Raw genomic sequence first — 19,947 nt, 5'->3', positions numbered from 1 at the left:
ATTGCGGACGCACTCGGTGGCGGCCAAACTGCATGACGTTATTTCGGAATGGTTGCAACCCATTCTAGTATTTGAAATTGCAATTGAATTTGGCTATAGAGAGAAATAGAGACGGAAATAATATATGTTCGCAAGCAGTAATGATCATTGCCGCTTCGTTTATTTATTGATGCTTGACTCGCACTAAATCATATGCTTAGACTAAGAACTTGAGAGCAATGCTCCAGGAGCTGCATGTAACTTACACAATGGGTTTACTCTTAAGAATTGGCTTACTCTATCAATACAACTTGACACCAGTTACCAGTTTCGCCTTGGCCGCCGACTCGATCCGAGCGATAGGCTGGCTTCCAAGATCCAAGATCACAATGAAGTACTCTAGCTAACGGACCGGAAGTGGGTCCATCCTTCGATGGGCTGGGGGTCCTAAGAGCGGCGCCCGAAGAGCTTGAGGGGCCTCCTCCAGCCGCGTGGCCATCATAGCTGCTCGTTTCCGATGTGGGTGGTGTCCGTGGGCAGCGAGTGGGTCTACGGCAGGGAAACGGCGGACTGTTTACGGGTCTAATGGTAGGTGCCTGGTGCATGGTGCCAAGTACCAGGTTCTGGGTGAGAGTCACTCACCTGCAGCGCCTTGCGCTTGTGGTGCATCGAGGAGTTGGAGGAGGACTTGCCCTTGCCCTTCTTCCAGGAGCAGAGCAGCAGCTCCTTCATGCCCTTCCGAAAATTGCGACTGAGGAAGGCGTAGAGCAGGGGATTTACGCCCGAATTGAAGTACGTGACCAGAAAGGTGAGCGGTGTTAGCAGCGCATTAAAATTGGAATCACCGCGATACGAACGTGACCTGCAAATGCATATACATGGAAATAACTATCTGCTCTATATATACACATATATACTATATATATATTTATATTATGTTCGGCACAATGTGTGCTCTGCGTGTATGCAAATCAGCATCTGTTGGATAAACATTCCCCATTGAACTGACTTCTAAGGGGGTTGTACCCCAGTAGATTACAATTTTAGAGCCACCCAACGCAAAACTTGGCCGGTGAAAAGTTTACGCAATTCCAATTCACTCGCCTGCCTCAAACGGTTTTCCATACGACAAGTTTGTGTTGGCCCTAATAAATTCATGAGCCAAACTACGCTAGTGAAACCATTAATTATGCAAGAAATAAGGTGTCACACTGTGGACTATATATTTAATTAGAGAGACACCCAATTCAAATCTGCGCCAGGACTGAAGCGCTTTTAATTTAGAAGTCATCCCTTGACTTTTACACTGAAAGAGCCAACTAATTTGAACCCACATCTTATAATTATTTACTGCTCTACACTTATGAATATGTGCTATTAACTTAAATATTTTTAACAACTTTTGCTCTAAAATATGATATTTTTTACTTGTGATTTCAGTGGCACTTCCATAATTTATTGCTGTGTAACAGTCCAAGTATCCAACGAGTGGCCTAGGAAGGTGCTGACTTTTGGCCACTTGGATGTCCAGGTGATTAAGCTGCTGTTGGCAGTATTGTTTTTGGCCGTCTGGGGGCAAAAAGGGCTTGAAAACTTGGCTAATGGATTGGGGAATTCGGGCAGGAGCAAAGTTGCTCGCCGCCTGCAAGTATGCAACATAAACTTTGCCCGAAACCCGAAACTTTCCATGCAGAACAATATTTAAGGAAGCGAGGTATTCCCACCTTCTGCATCTTCATCTACATCTTTTTTGTAACTTTTTGCTTGGACAAGGCGAACTTTGGAGCAACTGTCAAATTGTCCTGTAGTTGCTGGTCGCTAAAAACCATCGCCATGCACTTGCAAGTGGCTCAATCCGCGGAAAGAGTTGGCCAACTGATTGGGCCACTTGAATGGCCTTTGCTTTGCTTTGCTTTAGCCGCTGCTTGAAGTGGCCAAAGTGGCTCTTGGCAACCGTTGGCAAAGGCCCAGCTCCGAGCCAAACTCAAATGTCACTCCCAAATGAAGAGCCAAACTCTGGGTGGCCATTTGTAGACGCAATGTGCTGCATATCCCAGCTAATGAGTCGCAGCTGCCAGCTGCTGGCAGTTGACATCGTTATCCTTATCAGCGGACTTGGGGGACAAGGGGGTTTTGTGGGCTAATAATGAAAACGTGGCACCCCACGACTCCTGCCCGACCTTGTTGACCCTACGCATTGCAGTTGCCGGGAAATGTAAGCTCGCGTGGCAATTACCCGGACGTGCCCGCTTTGTGTGGCAATAACAGCCGTATGATAATGTGGCCATTGGATCAGCTAGATTTGCCATTTGATTTGTGCTGTTCTCGTGACACGAAAATTGCTTTCGTTCTTATTCCAAAACAGTTTAGAAAGGCAAAAACAAACGAAAATAGTTGTCTCTTTTTCTTGCCGTTTTTGACTGGTCTTGAAATGCCGCGTTATACCAAGGAGTGCAAACAGCTAGCAATATCAATAAACCAGGGCATCCGATTCTTGAAATAAATGAAAGCTGAAAGTTCAGACAAGTAAACAAGTCTCGCTGCCCAGTCGGGCTAGACACACTCGTAAATCTCAATTATGGCACTGCGGTAGAAGTGGTGTTGTGGGATACAATCCATTCCACTTGTATTTGGCCAGAGATTATTTTATTTATTTGCCCGCCATTCGTTATACATTTGTGCAAATTGAGTGCACGAACCAAATTCAAAAACATTTCCGTTGCGTCTGCCAAAAGTGCAACGTTGCAAATCGGCAGCGAAGTAATTTCTTACACTTGAAACCCGCACTAATGAGACCCAGTGATCGATATATACTGTAGTAATTTCAAATATTACCTAATTCAATAAAAACATTAACTTATAAACATTAAACATTACCAAAAAAGGGTTGGGTGAGTAAAATCTGCATGCTAAGTAACTAACATTTTAAACCTTTACTTAATTTGAATAAAAGCATTTGTAAATTGCCAATGGAAATTGCTTCACACGCTTGATGGCTTTTCACATCTTGAATCTATCTTTAGTGTTTTGTCTTTCCATTAAAGGACATTTCTTTAGCATTCATTTTATTTCCAATTTACAGCAGTCAGCAGCTTAAGTGCACGTTTTAAACTCTACCCAGGGAGCAATTAACTCCTCCTCGATTAAGCTCGTCGCTCCCACCGCCGCCCACTTACTTATCAAGTTTTCCGCCCACGACCCCCTCCACCCAGCCGGAAAAACCAAAGTGCCCAAATTCAAAGCGAGCTAAGCGGTCCACCCACCGGAAGCGGAACTGATAGCCAAAGGGCTGATTAAAGCGGACTTTTGTTTAGCGACCGCTTTTGCAGTGGGGCGCAGAAAGCGAACCTGACGTCTTTCGAACGGAGGACGAAATTGGATTCGAAAACGGAAGACCGCTTTCAAATCATTTAGGCCAAAGGCAACAGCTACAGCTGGCTACAGCTCCGACTGCCCATTGATGACTTAATTGTTTACCAGACTCGCTCGATAGCAGCAGGAAGCCATCTAGGGCTTATCTGGCCATTCGCAGATGTTAATTTCCCGTCCAGCGGACGAGCGACTATGCAAATTCCCGCCGATTCCCGGTGCAATATACCATAAAATATTGTTTACACTCAGTTCGTGTGGGCTGATGAATGGCGTGCGGTATGGGCCGGGGATTCGGTTTGGGATTCGGATTGGGATTGGGATTGGGGGATGCGGCATCGGATTGGAATGTGATGATGGGTGGAGGTGGGTGTGGGTGCTACTCACCAGTACTGCCACATTTTGCGAGCATGATACGGCAGATTGCAGAGGGCGAATGTCAGCACGAATATTATCAGCATGCGGACGACGCCGCGCCGGGCGCGCAGGACGTTGCTGGACGAGTGGGACATGTGGGTGGCTCCGGCCACGCCCCCGCCTCCGCCGCCGCCCACCGAGGCGTTGCCCGCCCGCTGGTGGTGGGCGTGGCCGTGGCCGTGGTGGTAGAAGCTCGTCTTGCGGCAGGCACTGACAATGGGACGATCGGCCTCCAGGGACACCTGTGCGGATTAACAGGTGTAATGGCATTAGGTCTGTGGCCGCAGCAGATGTTGGGCATTATCATATCGATGTTGATATTCGAATGCTACCTACCTTGCAATTATCGAGCTAATTTGTGGTGTGGTTGTGTGTGGTTGTTATAATTGTGGTGGGGGGTTAGTAGAGAGGGGGAGCAAAGAGTTTTATTGATCAAACGAAAGGTAGAAAGAGAAAAGAGTTCAACACAAAGATAGTTAGGCTGTTATCTGTGGATATCGGGGTCATAAGTTAAGGAATAGCGAAAACTAAAGTTATGTAAAAGTTTAATCGAGGTGTTCCCGCCATAGTTTTTCCTCCAAGACTTTCTGACTTTTCACCGCAGTGCCCTACCATTGGCCAACTTTTAGGGGAAAACATACCGGAATCGAACCAGTGCTCTTGACATTTGATACTTCGATGAAAATTAAAAATTCAAAGGCTTTGCCTTTACTGGTTTCCAATTTCCAGGCTGTGGCAGCTGCAGAACTTTTCCAAATGTCATCGTGTCACAAATTCTCGATTTTTATCCGCCGGCTTTTATTGGCAAAGCGAGCTGCTGATGCTGATGCCGATGCTGATCAAGAACAATGATGTGTGTGCCAGTTTTGTGGCAAAGCTGCTGTCAAGCTCGAAAATAAGAAATACGCCATCGTGCACCCGACCAATTGAACCTGCTGTCTGGTGGCCAGCAATAATGGAAAAAACACTTTTGCCATAACTTTCTCTCACTTCCTCTCACTTGCAGTTTCGCCATGTGGCGGTGGTTACTTCGCTCCACCACTCCACACCAGGTGTCACAACGGTGGCAGAGTTTGTGGCAAGGTCTGCGATGGCCTTAATGTGAATGGACACCTGCTCCGAGGACCCTGCCACTTAACCCCGCCAAAGTGCGGGTGCAAAAGCTCCGGGGAAAGTTTTTACGACTGCAAACTTGGCCAGGTCGGCAATGGTGTATCTAATAAATTAGTGGTCGAATGGCGTTGTGATTTTCAAGGAACATTATTTACCACCCAGCACGTGCGGGACTCAATCGAAGTTAAAGCCGTTCCGGCCAATTAGGAAACAAAGGTTCGACTCCACTTTCGGTTTATTGCGCCACGGTTAGGCTTTTAATGCCGGCACACTCCTTTCGCAACCTGCCATTTTTCCGCACACCTTGCGAATGCAGTGTTCTCCTGGTGGCTCACCTGACTCTCCGTGATGCTGACGCCGCGCTTCTCATATTTACTGCTCTGCTTGCGGGACAGGGACGTGGTGCTGCTGCCGCCGGAAGCGAGTGACGGACCAGGACCAGGACCAGGACCTCCCCCACCACCTCCACCCAACCCCACTCCTGCCAGGGGAACAGATCCTGACGAGGTGGCGGCCGATGGCAGCTGGTGGTGCTGGTGGTGGTGGTGATGGTGGTGCTGGTGGTGGTGGTACATGCTGTTGTGCATACCCATGCCAATGTCCTGGCAGGATGCCTGCTGCGGCTGCTGCTGCTGCTGCTGATGCTGCACCACGTGCGGCGTGAGGCCGCGCGAACTGCGCCACAAGGCGATGGCGATTTTGCTGTACAGCACCTGCAATGCAAATGGGGTTCGTTAATTTCATTATTCAAATTTCATCGCAGAACAAGTGGCGATTTTATGCGAAAAGCGTCCATTTTCTTCTGCTCGCGAGATAAAAGAAAATCCACACTTTGCTTAAATTCCTGCACGACATATTGAAAATCATCACAAAGTAATTGCCACGTTTTGCATTGCGTGCATATTGAAACAAACTAATTTATTATGTAGCCAAAAGTATTTCTGTAGTTCTCTTTGATACAATTAATCACTTTTATATAAGAAACTCACTCCTTATTAAGCAACGATTTTGCTCTTTTAGTTATTAATGTCTGTCCAAGGCCATGTTACGTGACTAAGAAACACGTTTGGATAGCCAATGAATTCATCAAAATGCTTTCCAAACAAAAGTGAGACATAATTATTTACTATCATTTGGTATACCCACCGTCATCACCAGCAGCGGCATAACGTAGAGGAGCACAAAGTTGATCATGTCCAGCAGCTTGGAGTTGAACATCTCGCGGTCCAGGACACAGATCTCCTCCTCCTGGCCGTCCTGCGTGTGGATGTTCTTAATGGTCTTGCTGAAAACAAACTTGGGCGTGGAGTAAACGGCCGATGTAATCCAAACTGTGACAATGACCATCTGCAAAAAACATTGACGCATTGACGTTTTGTTTGGTTTGTGTCTACTCGGGGCGGGGCTGGCAAACACGCAAAACAATTTGTTAAATTGCGATAAAAACACACTGAATTTGCATGTTAATGGATGGCCCATTTCGTTGTCTTTATGTCTCTTGTAGTTTAATTAGCACAATCGTCATTACCAAAACCCATTTTTTGTCTGACTCGACTCTGTGAAACAACAGGGCTCTGTGGTTCAGGTTCACCCTTTTGGGTGCTCCCTTTCCGAGTGCGGAAAACTTTGCCACAGCCACAAAGTTATGCCCACGGCTTAATAAGCCTTTCGAGACCATTCTGCCGGTTAATTTGCATGGCTCTCCGGGCTGGGTCTAATAAGTTTCATTAGCTTGCAAATTGTATTCAAATGAAGTTATCAAAGTTGCAAAAATGTCTCAAAAACAATACATAAACGGGACGCGTCCGCCTTTGACCCATCAAATTGGAAAATGAATGAGAGAGCATGAATATATCCCTCTTTTAAAATGAATAGTATTAGTAATAATGGCCGTGAATATAAGATAGTAGTAGTATGTGGATGGTACTCACCCTCAGACGAGCTGCAGTTAGGATCTGTTTGCAGGTGATGGGATGCACAATGGCGAAGTAGCGCTCCATGCAGATGACCACCAGGATGAAGATGGAGGCCGTGTAGCTCAGGGAGTGGACAAACTGGTACATGCGGCAGAGGAACTCGCCGAAGACCCAGCTGAAAGGACGCAGACACACGCGGCGGAATTAATAATTATTTATGGAGAAAAGTTTCGGTCTTTAAGCAGCAGCAGCTACTTGGCTTTGGCCCGAAGTGTCAGAGCCAAATTTAGCACCACCAGCCACATTAAATGTTATGACACACGGACGCTAAACTAATGCGACATTAAGGTGTCTTTAGTATTTTATGGGGCGCAAAGCTTTTTCCTTTTTATTACTATTTCGGCTGAAATTACATTCGAAAAGCGTATTTGTGCCTCGTTTTCAGCAATGCCACGCAATTTCGCATCTGCACGGCGCTCAAGCGTTTAAATGTGGCCAATAATACTGTAATATACATAATACATAATAATCCTGAAGGTTGTCGCCAAGATTTTGGATAATGCGTATCTTAAAGAGATTCTGTAATCTCTCTCTTTAAAAGGGACTAATCCTTGCTATACATAATGAACTCAAAAGTTTCCCCAAAACGAATTTAATAGCATACGGCTCATAATCATAAAATGAAATTGTCACTGGCAGCCCACAAATGAGGCCCACAAATAAATTATAAATACATAAATTATGCTTTTTCGTAATCTCATCTCATTTTGCATATGATTTCTGGTGGGCGTCAAGTTGTGCGCATAATTTAGATAAAATTATGCCAAACACAGATTGGTCATCTCAATAATTTCGTTCTTTGGCCGCAAAAAGCCTATTAGAAATCAAAATGGGAGAAATGGAAAATATACAAACCAATTTCAGGAATGCAAATAAATCATTATGGCTAATTATAATATAATGTAGCAAAAATGGCAATTCCAAGAATTCGAATGAGATAATCACTTTTATTTTTATGTACGAGTATTTGCCATTATTTTTAATTAAACACGAATTATATAATCATCACACTAATTTGAATCAATAAAGCAACATTTGTTTTCGCCATGGCGACTAAAGTTTTAAATTAAATAGCTTTTATGGAAACTGTAAGCAGAACTCATTTGTCAAAATACTTTTTTAATTGCCTTGCATATTCTATCTTCTGCTGAGAATCTAAAAAAAGGCTTTTTCGTTTGAATTTTTCAACAGCACTCCGCGCTTTATATGTGTGCTGAACACGTCACTGCGACGTGTTTTTGGGAAAGTTAAGGAAACACAATGCAAATACAAATAGTTGAAGTGAACGCGGGGCGTGGGGATAAAAGCCTGAAGTGAAAGTGACGCCTGCGGAGTTTTAGTTTTCTTTATGTGACAGGCGGCATAAATGTTTCACGGTTGAAAGTTGAAACTTTTGTGTGGCTTTGTTTCCAATGCACATATGCACCCAGAATTGTGACGCCATTTCAGCCAAAAACTTCTTCTGATAAATAAATAAATAGGCCAACAGAACAGGAATTTAATCGACTATTTAATATTCTACTAGCTCTGCTAACTAAAAAAACTACTTTAATTTTTTCGCAGATTTTAACCTTTTTTAACGCTTTTTATTATATAGCACTGCTACCATTAGACTTCACTTATTTAACACAGTTAAATTGTTTGTGTGCAAAAAGTGGAAGTTGATAACTGTTCGCAACTTAATAGTGAAGTTGGTTCACGTATTCTTCTTATGCTTTCCGAGAATTGTGCAGCTCCACTCGTGCATAATGAAACGTTAATTTAATACTGAAATAATGTTGTTTTTGCCAACTTTCACTCACCTCTCTATCAGGTAGATGGACAGATTCTGCATCACACAAAAGAGTCCCACACAGAAGTCGGCGAACGCCAAGTTGGCCAGGAAAAAGTTTGTTATTGAGCGAAGTCGTCGCGATAATGTGACCACCAAAATAACAAGGAGGTTACCTGCAAAATTCACAAAATAACAAAAAAACATTGCGGAGTTAGAAGAAAGAGATTTCGGTGCCACCGTTTAATTGGAATGTGGTCAGAAATGCACTTAAAAGATTTACGAACTTAGTACATTTACGAACTAACTTTCTAATATAACTGAAATTGCTAATGCAACATAAATTAGTACGCATTTTCTCACATATGTGAGAGTATTTCCACATTTCGATTAATTAAATATGCTCTTTAATTAAAAATGGTGGAAAGTACATGTGGCTTATAAACCATGTACTAATTTTTATTACGTATACTTAATAATTCCGCAGTTGCATGGTTTAAATCGCTTGTTAAAGTCAATAGAAGATGTGTGCATAAAAATTTATTAGATTTTAGCTAACAAACATGAATATAAAGGCTGAAATAATACAATAAAATATTTAGTATAATATAATTAAACAAGTACTGTAACCAACGAAAGTTCGTGCAGTGCAATTAAGTTTTCGCCTTGCTTAATGTACCAGCTGCTCTTTTTAATTGCCCAATTTGGAGAAAGAACACATTGACTTTTCCAAAGTTACAATTAAAACTTAAATATTATCACAAAAATCTTATAGTTAAGCCTGGGTCTGCAATTCGTATTTCAGTTCAAAAATATATTTTACAATCGCATGGTCCACAATATAACGCAATTGTTTTTGGTGCCTCACATGGCAAGCAAATGTCGGGAAAAACTTTTTTAATTACACCGGGCAGGGTGACAGGAAATGGGAGTACAAAAAAAGAGGAAAATGGAAAACAAGACAGCGCTGCCAAAAAATACCAAAAACGTGCAACACTACAAGCCGCGCTCTGAAACTCGATACAAAGGAAAAGAAACTGCACGAGAATATTTCAGAGTTTCAGCGGTGGATGCCAGCTACATTGTCATATATATACAAATACATTTATAATTAGAGAAAAACACGCTTTATTTATTCCATTCCGTAGTTTCATTAAATTTGTTACCCACAAACAGCGGATAAAACCCTGACCTTTAAGTAATTACCATTCCGAAGAAAACAAAGACGTATTAGTCAACTGGTTGACCATTCGTAGTTGGTTCTTCAAGTGCACCCCAAACTTGCACTTTAACTAAAGAATACTAGTTGAATTCACCTCTGTCAACTGTTATGATATTGCCCGTCCATTCCCAAGGTAACTGCCATCCCTGCATTCCCATTTGAATATAACAATAAGGTATCCCGTTCAAGTGACGCCAACAAAGAGCATCCAAACAGAAGCTTTAAACGTGACTGCCCCATGTAAATTCAGTGGGCGAGTGTGGGGCTGGGCGTCCTTGCGCCCACCCACATCGTTTACGCCCACATTCCGGGCGCCGGGCGCCGGGCGGCAGGGAAACCAAGCGAGTTGCTTACACTTTGCAATTGTCCGCACAATGGCCGGCCACGCCCATGTTTGTGTCCAGTGGGCGGCGTTTAGTCGCCATTCGGAATGGCGAGTACACATGTTCCACTGCTTTATTGTGCATGCTGGTGTCACTGCGGGTAATAAAGCCTACGACTGACGATGGCCGAGATTGGCCAACACCCGCAAAAGCCCAATCGAACGAGCTACGTAATTGATTCTAACCATTCGGACCCGGACCCGGACCCAGATAAGACGCAAAGTTAAAGGACATCCCGTAGCTGTGCGTGTGTCTGCAATTAAGAGCTGCAGAAACAAATTGCAAATGGCCTAATGGGCGCTATCAATAAAATGTTTTCATTTGGGGCGTATGAGTGTTGTACGAGTGAGCATAAAAAAAGTCAGTGGTTGAGGAGGAAGTCTGCTTAATTTATTCCTCATCAAATGGAAAAGAGATCGATATTTTGAAACTAAGTGTGTTTTAAAAATGTCTTTAAATAGTAAACGTTAGGGGTGCTCAAGTATATTCCTATATCAGCTATGATAAAATCAATGAAACTAGTCACAGAAATATCGCTTTAATTCCTCACAAGTTGAGTATTGTGCTCCCTATGCTTACCTATTAGGACTTTCCTTATTTTCCTACCAAATGGCCAAGAAATAACCAAGCGAGGAATGCAAAAGCTCTCAAAGTACTTAAATACTAGGCAAACTGGACACAAACACAGCCTAAGTCGAGCAGCAGGGCATTGAGTAATTGGCAAGTCAGCAGTAAGTTTGCACATCCTGGTCGACCCAGAAAGATGTCCCTGGGGCGCCGCAAACGCTGGGCAGGCCATCTTTTCTTTACTTTCGTGTGTGCTTCATGTGTGTTTCGGTGGGCCTTTGTGCCCCATCATGCTACATGCTGCACAATCAAACATAACTTCGAGCACTGCTCTGATTAATGCGTATGAGAACTATAAATCTTGTGTATATATGTTGCACAGGAAAAACGCTGTAAGTGAACGCACAATCCTGCACATAGAGAAATATTGTCTAAAATCATTATCAATTATCATCTCTTAGTTCGATTAAAATGTGTACATAGCTGGCGGGCTTATGTTTCTAACTCAATAATTTCCTACTTAAATCATTTGAGTTATTAGGCTGAGATAAATTCCAGTTTACTCACCAAAGAAGCAGCAGCAGAATACCAGTGTGTAGAGGGTGATGAATATTATGCGCACATCGGTGCGATCAAAGATGTACTCGCTGGCCTTCTCCGCGTCCTCCGCGTCCTCGTCCTCGATGACCGCACCACTTCCGTCCCCCGAGACAGCGAGTCCGGTGGTCAGTGGGGGAACGATGGATGTGGTGGGGTCGCCATACAGCAGGATGTAATCGGTGCTGCTGCCGTTGATGGGCGGACTGATGGTGATGGTGCTGGTGCTGGTGACATTGGCGGAGGCTGTCAGCGCGGAAGCGGAGAGCACGGAGAGCACGGTGAGCAGGGTGGGCAGCGTTGTCCAGCCGGAGAAGTGGGTTACGACGTAGGGCGTCCGGGGCTGCTGTTGTTGTCCGGTGGGTGGGTGGTGCTGTTGCCGCTGTCGGTAGGCGGAAGTGCTCTGATTTGGCGAGCTGTTTGGGCTGTCGTTGTTTTGATTATGCACCACCCTGCGGTGGCCGTCGTCATTATCACTGTTGAGGTCGTAAGCCGCTGATATGTGTGGCCCATCAGGTCGCCATCGTTGCTTATGTTGTTTTCGCCGCTCCACTTCCGCATCCTGTTGACAGGACCTCGCTGTCTGCACCATCGTCATAATCATTTTGTGCGTGTGGCGACGACTCCTGTGGCCGCCAATAAAGGACGCAGCTGCAAGGACGAAAGACAAAAGAGTGCGAGGGAGAATTTAGTTAGTTCTTGTCTGTAGTTCCTTAAGTTCGTTAGTTCTTGTCTGTTTTTCCCTAAAGCATCTGCAACTCAGTTGTGATTACATTTTTGTAGTTTTCCACAGTTAAATCTTATTTCCAATTCCTAAAGCTAGCTCATTTCCAAATATTTGCTAAGAGCATTAATGGTTTGTAAGCCACTTTTAAAGCCCATGCACACGTTTGCGTTTTGATGTAGTCGAACGACTTCAACGGACAGATTTCGTTCATTAACGACTGAGTCACGTCTCTTATGTCCTGCGGCAATTAAACGTGGCACTCCTGAAAATCTCATAGCCGCCTACACAAGTCCACGGGTACTTATTGCTATAGCTGTTTGAGTGGACATTTTAATTAAGCCGCCTTTAATAACGAACATAATTAAAACATTTGTCTGCCAATGCAGCGACACAAGCTCTAGTCAAAAAAGGAAAATTATGCTTTTCCATTTGCCACGCACGCAATCACTGCTCATTCCATCCAATATTTGTACGTACTCGTATCTAGTATCTCGTATCTCGTATCTGCTGGCTGCTACTTTGCTATTTTTAATATGCACAACGCTTTGTTGCTAATTACGCGAGTGCAGTTGGCAATATCATAACATTCACCACCTCCTCCCTGCCCCCTGCCTTCCGTTTGCATCTTTGATTATTGCTCTCTGGGCTCGTGTACGTGCTCTAATTAATAGACACTCGTATGCAAACTCACTACATCAAACATGCGCCAACATAAAGGCTGTCAAGTAATTAACACCCTGGATTCTTCTGTGCCCGTCTTTTTGTGGACGCTTTAAGGGGTATCATGCATGCATAATTTTAAGGACATCCACTAAAATCCTTTGGGATAATCAACTGAATCAGAGTCCAGGGAATCTGAAACATTTAACGAATATCATATGCTCGTTTACTCAGCAGAAAATGGCTATAAAGTTAAAATGCTATAAAACGAACATGCTACTTTTATGTTGAGCTGCAAGGCGAACTTTAGAGTAATGTGTAAAGCCTTAAATATACTCTGCAGAGTGCCGGAGAAAAGTTTCAGCATGTATCACTTATTGGCTTGAAGTCCGTAATGATTCTTCTCAGTTTCGACCCTTTTTTATATCTTATAGTTACTGGCAATTATGTGAGCTTACTAAACTCAGATATACTTTTTATTGTCAATTTAAATGAATAGGGGAGAAAACAGTCCCTTGTCGAATGCCAAGTTAGTATAAACAAACACATCGAAGTCTTAGAGCTAAAGACATTAAACCGGAATCGCACTCTAAATTCCTTACTTTACTTGACAGAATTTACAACTGACTCGTCGCCGACTGCATTTTAAGCGTCTTTTAAGAAAATAGTAGCAAATAGTTCGTTAAATAAGAGGAAAGTGCGAAGTGCGAGGGGTTTGTCGCGCTGCTGACGACTTCCGGAACGGAAATACGGAAATAGTTTGGCGCTCTAATGAGGCAAGTGGCTTTGAGTTCGATTGCGACTGGGTACTTGCAGCCGCTAAGGAGCCGTAAGCCTGAGACAAATGAAAAGCGACGTTTGCCGGGTCGTCTGCTCCTAAATTGATTTCCTTGATACTGATTTAATTAAGAACCAGCAGCTAGTGCAGTGGAAGCTTTCTGTTTGGCTTTGTTCAATTGCCCCAGGGGTTTGCAACCCTGCAATACATTGGAAAGTAACAATGCTCTATGATTGGTTGGATTAAGCATTTGATTTTTGACAAGTAGCCTATTAAATAGTTAAGTAAGTGGCTTAATTCGTATTAATGCAAGAAAGATTCAATATCTTAGCAGTGTGAGTTTAATTTAAGTTCGAAATGTTTTTCTGTGAGTTTAATTTAAGTTCGAAATGTTTTTCTTTTAAATATCAACGACTGCAGCACAAGTGAAACGCATAAACAGAACTTAAAACGCCAAAGAAATGTTTTATTTTGCTTCCGAAGACAGAAAACAAATCGCAAAAAAGATAAGTCATTACAACTTGCTCACATAGCGAGCAAATTGCGGAAAAATAATATTTCCTCGTTTTGTGGGCAGAGCAACAGCAGCCGAAATTGCAGAATGCGAATTCATGTTGCACTCAGTTATGTGAGGCTGTTGCAATTGGAATTCGGTCCCCATTTTCCTATCTCTTCTCCTATCCAACCACTTTCCCACCCAATCCGCATCCGAATGTTTGCGTAAATTGCGCTCAAGTCAGGACATTAGGTGGTAATTGAGTGTGCCGACAAGAACCAAGTGAAAAATGCCTTCCCACAGCGTCGGCACTTCCCCATGCGCCAGAAATGCGAGTGAGCAATGGTGAAAGCAACTGGGGCGACTAGTTGAGTGGCAAAATGGAAGGGGCTCTCAGGGCGGCACTAAATTATGTTCCTCAAAAATATTAAATTTTTGGCAAGCCAAGCTGAGAAATTAGTTTTGCACGTTCCTAGCTTGTTATCACGGCCCATTAAAAATCTTTCCAGTATTCTGCTGCTACGTCGTAGAATTTCGCACCACATGCATCGACATGGTTTAATTGGATTATTACCGTGTTTTGTTTGTTTGAAAAAATCCAACCGCATTGCACCATGATGATATATTTGCTATTTTCTGAGAGCCAAATTCTCATGTGCCGGTCTAGGAAAAGAAAATTTTGTTTGTAGATCCAAACTATTTAACTCTTATATGTAGTTCCTAAGACTCGTCGGTTATACGGACAAACAAATGAACGGACAGACGAACGGACAGAGGTACAGATAGACGAACAGGGAAACGGACATAGCCAGCTTAACAGGGCTGTATTACAGATTATGTAAATAAACAAGCTTTATTTTCATGGTGGTGCTAGAATTTTACTTTTTTTGTAATTATTTTCCTCTTTTGAGCGTTTTATTTATCCACCGTTGGGATTATTTAACGCACCTTTAAAGCAAAACCAACCCACAAAACCCACGTATATGCGTTCCTATTTTAGATACGCTTCAGGGTCTGGGGCATGGAGACCCACAGTTTCCGGGGCCAACACTTGTGCAACGCGACACCTGCTGCAAGGTGGTGCAGGAGAAATGCGTTTTCACGATTTGCCGTCTCGCTCTGGTTGCTCCGATGGCCGTGAATGTGTAGCACCGCAACCTTGCTCACCTTTTGTCCTTTGACTCGCCCAGCCATTGTTGGCCAAAAATATGTAATGGGAGCTGGGACTATTGTTTGTCTAGCGGCCTGCACGGGCTGCACGGGATGATGGGGGGGGATATGGCCGGCGGAGGACACAGGACTTTTGGCGTGGACCACGTTATTGGAAGCCAATTTAGCAGACAAAATTGGCTCGAATGGCGAATGGCGGCATCGCGACGGGTGGCCAATTGGTGCAACAACAGTGCGGCACGAGATGCTCAAGTTGCATATTTATGGGGCATGGGAAATTAATGTGGCTCGGATAGTGAAATGAAAAACGGCTTAAACGGCACTTGGCAACTCGCAATTCGCAATTCGCAATTGGCAATTGGAAATGGTCTTCTTGCGACAATTTTCTTTAAATTTGCATTCAACTCAAGCCTGAAATCCCACCATCCATCCATTCGGCCATTCTGCCTGCAGACTCCTTTGCATCGACACCGAATAATTTATGACAGTCGCCGCCAAGTATTGCGGATATGGGTGGGAGTTTTCGGACGGAGTGGTCGAAGATTATGCAAAGTTTTCGGCGCCTGCTCGGGGCAGTTGGAGCACCACCAAGTTTCCCACACCGAAAAGTGCCCACTGGAAAATTCGATTCAGAATGGAGCCAACTTTTGGCTTTGGGGAATTTCTGGGCTTACATATATGACGTGCTCTTGTGGGCGCGAGACAAACGTGAGAAAATTGGAGGGCGAAGGCCGGAACTGACAGCGATATGCGCGAAGGACTAAGCCCTGGGATTTCGCGGCGGGAAAATGAACACCACCATTCGAAGGGCCTTTAAAATTTATTAAAAAAAATTCGAAGTTTTCACTGGCCAAAACCAAAACCAAAAACTGGCTGGCTGCCATTTGGGACCCGGATAAGCTTTTACAACGAGCGCCACTCTTGCTCCAATCTCCGGCACAAATCAATTTGAAACGTTTGCGGCCCCAGAAAAACCCTTCTGGATTCCGTTTCATTTTGGTCGAAATACAAATGCTAACATTTGAAAACCGCAAACCCGAAACTGGCCTCAAAACTGCTATTGCCTATTATATACGCAATCAAAGGGGAGAGCAACATGCGATCCGATTATGTAGAAGGCTTCAATGAAGGCCCCATGGTTGCAACTTGACCTGAAACCAAACCTGTGCAACGTCGCTTCATTGACCGAAATTACAAATCAGTTTTATTTCTGTAATTTCCCTTCCAGATGAATTAACTTTTATTTACATAGAAGACAGATGTAAAGGTTATTCTATAAAGAGGACTCTTGAAAACTTCGTTCAGTAAATTATTATATATCTTAATCTTGTTAGGCAACTTAATTTTACGAGTACGAACAAAAACTGATACCATTCTGAGGTAAAATCACTTGGTAATCTATTGGCATAAGCTTCAGATATAAGTCCAGATTAAAAGCCATTAACTACACAGAAATTCCGAACCTAACCGCTACAATACCATTATCGAATATGTAAGCTCAAGCAGCGAATTCCCGAAAATAATGTTAAATGCAATTCCATTTCGCAGAATTGAAAAATAATAGGCACTTTCCATTTATGGCCAAACATCCAAAATATCCCACAACTCCGCCTGACTCGCCTTTAAACGAGTCCTAATGTGACAGCCAACATAAAGGGAAGGCAGCAGGCGCAGGCGAATTCCCCGAGGCAACGACACTTGTGAGCTGCCATTTCGAAGGAGCAGGATGTGGAGGCTCAGGGCTCAAGGCTCAAGTGTATTGTGATGCTGCCAAGAAGGTCCTGCACGTGGAGAGTGAGTGCTCGGGGAGGCCTAGAGCTCATTAATTAGGCAAGACCACAACTAAAGATAGGAATTGAAACAATGGCCGGGGCGGGCCTTGAAAATATGTTGAGGACATTATTCATCATACTCAAGTGTCGGTCATACTGATGGTCGGTTGCAGGCAGCCCCATAAATATTACATTATAATTATGAAGGCCAGACAGCTGGTATGGGGCGGAAAACTTTTCGCTGGAAAATTAATCAAGCACTTGCGAAAAACAAGACCAATACTGAAACTGCTCTCGGCCATTCATTATTTTATATGCCGTCTGGCCCGTCCGACGGCCCACTAATCGAAGAACAAACAATACGCAACATGTGCCCAACTCGACGCGCCGAAAGTCATAAAGACACGATGGGCCAGAAAGGCGTTTGGAATAAATTTGCCAGTCTTGTAAGCTACACCGATCACATTGGCAACCGGGGTACCAATTAGTCCAATCAATTTGATTCGATGGCACAGGAAAATCACACGCTCGCGCAGAAAACGAGGTAATAAAGCAGGAGAAAGGCCAACTTCTGGCTACACGACATGTGATTGACATTTGGCAGCCACAGTCATATGACTTTAAGTCAACCTTTGCACATTTGGCCAAACTTTCGATATTCCTTTCAGCAAATGCCATGGAGCAGCGTCACGTCCACGGCGTTTGACAAGTTTTTCACACGACTCCTCCTGGCTGGCAGGGTTAGGTGATAAGCCAAGTTTCGGCATTTGATTCAATTAATAGCGGATTACCCCGACCAGAAACACCAAACACGAAACACGAAACTTTCCGCCAAATTGCGCAACTTGTGGCGTACTCATTTGAAATTCAAGAACCTTATTACATTTCAAATACTGCAAAGTGTGCTCAAGTGGCGGGCAGATGCGAATTCTGCGAGAGTTTCCGGGAGATACTTGCAACACCGAAAGATTATGACTTAATACGGCTAAAGGAGAAACACTGCTAGTTGGGATTCACAATTGCAAGTTGCTACACAATTCTGATAAATGACATTAAAGCGTATCAAACAGTCCGTACCCGTGTCGAAAATCTATTAGGGTTTCAGAGCAAGTAAGCCCCATCTGGCATTTAAGCCCAGGCTTCACCAGGAGGTGAAAATATGCGCCCAAGGCGGCACGGCTCCTCTTTTCAAATGGCATTTTGTGTACGCCGCGCTATCTGGCGCTCATAATCATTTGTCCTTGCGGCAAAGATCCTTTAACCAGCTTCCCCAGCCTCCCCAGCTTCCATACTGGCAGACCCTTGGATGGAATGGGGCTCGTAAGTTTGTCAGTTAAGCGCCATCTTCATGTCTTCATGGCATTTCGCTGAAAGTGCAGGTAAAACTCGATGGTGGAAATTGATTTTGTCTGAGCATCACCCACTTAGGGGCTGACATTGCTGGCGCACGTTAAATTTAATTTATGCCATCGAAATGCAAACACACAAACGAAAAATGTGATTTACTCGACGAGTTTACGTTGTCCATGTTGCTTTAGTACTTTATGTTTGCCCTGCTTTCTGCCCCCTCAAGTCGGCAATTTATGAGCTTGCATAAGAGCATCGAAATTAATAGCCAGCCGTTAGCCGCATTTAGAAATTGGGGAAAGACGAAGCGGCAGAGATATTCATGTCCTCTTAAATGTTTCTTTTTGTTAAAAATGCGGTACGGACTGTAAGTGCTTGGAAAATTGATAGAAATTGATAGACATGCTGGAATACATCACAATTCCAACCTTTTCAACTAAGCCCCTACGATAATCGGGCAATTTCCATACGAAATGCATGGTATAAAACGTGTTTCTGGCTCTGTAATCGAAACAATTGCACCTTGACAGAGAATCCGAAACATTTTAACCATCGTACAGGTTAACCCATTTGTGTTTGCTCTTTCCGCCCACTTGCCAACCATTGTAGGGCATAGAATGCTCTCTTGACAAAATGGGTTTTGTTTTCCACAAACTCCCATGGCCATTGAAGCTCGTTCAATTTAAAATCACTTGATTCGCTGTCCTATGTTTCTGTGTTTCGGACTGTGATGTCAGTTGTGGCATTCAGGTTTTACTGGGTAAGTACGGATTTATTGTGTCGGATTGCCAAATGAAATAGAAGCACACGAAAGAAGAGCGAAATAATCAATTCATTCTGAGTGGTATTAATTGATTTATTGCCCTGAAACTGCATCTGCTGTGCCTCAACATCCGAACTGAAAACGTTAGCCTCATAACTACTGGAAATGAAATAAATCAATTGGTTTGTTTTCAGTAACATTGTAAAGTAATTGCTATAGATTTCAGGGATTTTCTCGTTAAAATGAACGTCGCGTCGGTTTGGTTATTTCGTCATTTTCAAATTTTAGATAAATCTCAGCATTTTAACCAAAGAGGCATAAAGTCGCAGGCTCAGTTAGTTTTAGAAGCTAATCATCGCGAATTTACAGCTTCAGAAGTTTTGATTCGCTGGCAAAGTTTTGAATCTCTTTTCCGGCCACCATAGACAACTTCCGTCGGCAACAATTTCCCTACCACTTTCCACCACCTGTTTCACCTATGTATGAGTTTTCCAGCATTTTGAAACTATAACAACTACGTCACGGCGTCGTCAAGTTGTGAAGGCGGAAATTATTTTGACGTTTGTTGTGGTTTATAGCCCAGCTTATTTAGCCCGCCCCAAAGTGCTCCCCTTTTTTGTTTCGTGGCATTGGCAAACGGGAAATAATGCCCATTTTTGTCGTGATCTAACCTGACCCTTTTATAGTTGCCACAGCCATGTACATGTATATGTATATGGGCCGAAGTTTAGCTTTTCCTTTCGCAAACGAGATTGCGGTTTCGCCGCTTGGCTGTTGTTTCAGTTCGTTAGCATAAATTTGTATGTGGGGGGTGGTGCTGTATGAACACAACAAAATTCG

At 43.6% G+C, this 19,947-nt stretch overlaps 1 protein-coding gene across 4 annotated transcripts; it reads right to left on the bottom strand.

Annotated features, from left to right (window-relative positions):
- Positions 1-121: 121 nt before the first annotated feature.
- Positions 122-17,986, bottom strand: LOC122611722 (trissin receptor). Of its 4 annotated transcripts, none has more exons than XM_043785000.1 (9): positions 17,881-17,986; positions 11,365-12,045; positions 8,657-8,801; positions 6,810-6,969; positions 6,025-6,225; positions 5,214-5,591; positions 3,736-4,007; positions 597-841; positions 122-528 (listed from the first exon to the last, which is right to left on the bottom strand). In XM_043785000.1, the coding sequence occupies exons 2-9, from the start codon at positions 11,996-11,998 to the stop codon at positions 383-385; spliced, it is 2,181 nt and encodes a 726-aa protein (XP_043640935.1). In that variant the 5' UTR covers positions 11,999-12,045; positions 17,881-17,986; the 3' UTR covers positions 122-382. The 4 variants fall into 4 exon arrangements, with proteins under 4 accessions (XP_043640935.1, XP_043640936.1, XP_043640937.1 ...); XM_043785001.1 differs by having other exon boundaries at positions 17,873-17,976; XM_043785002.1 differs by lacking the exon at positions 17,881-17,986 and having other exon boundaries at positions 622-841.
- Positions 17,987-19,947: the final 1,961 nt, after the last annotated feature.

The sequence above is a fragment of the Drosophila teissieri genome, chromosome 2L, assembly GCF_016746235.2.
Source record: "Drosophila teissieri strain GT53w chromosome 2L, Prin_Dtei_1.1, whole genome shotgun sequence".
Lineage (NCBI taxonomy): Eukaryota > Metazoa > Arthropoda > Insecta > Diptera > Drosophilidae > Drosophila > Drosophila teissieri.
This window is presented reverse-complemented; position numbering and strand designations above follow the sequence as displayed.

Bases quoted from the DNA above. Each gene is read 5' to 3' on its own strand.
- LOC122611722 (XM_043785000.1), bottom strand. From the start codon at position 11,998: ATGATTATGACGATGGTGCAGACAGCGAGGTCCTGTCAACAGGATGCG. The intron at 6,970-8,656 runs GTGAGTGAAAGT...GCGTCCTTTCAG, and splicing joins TCCATCTACCTGATAGAGAG to CTGGGTCTTCGGCGAGTTCC. The intron at 4,008-5,213 runs GTGAGCCACCAG...TAATCCGCACAG, and splicing joins TCAGCATCACGGAGAGTCAG to GTGTCCCTGGAGGCCGATCG.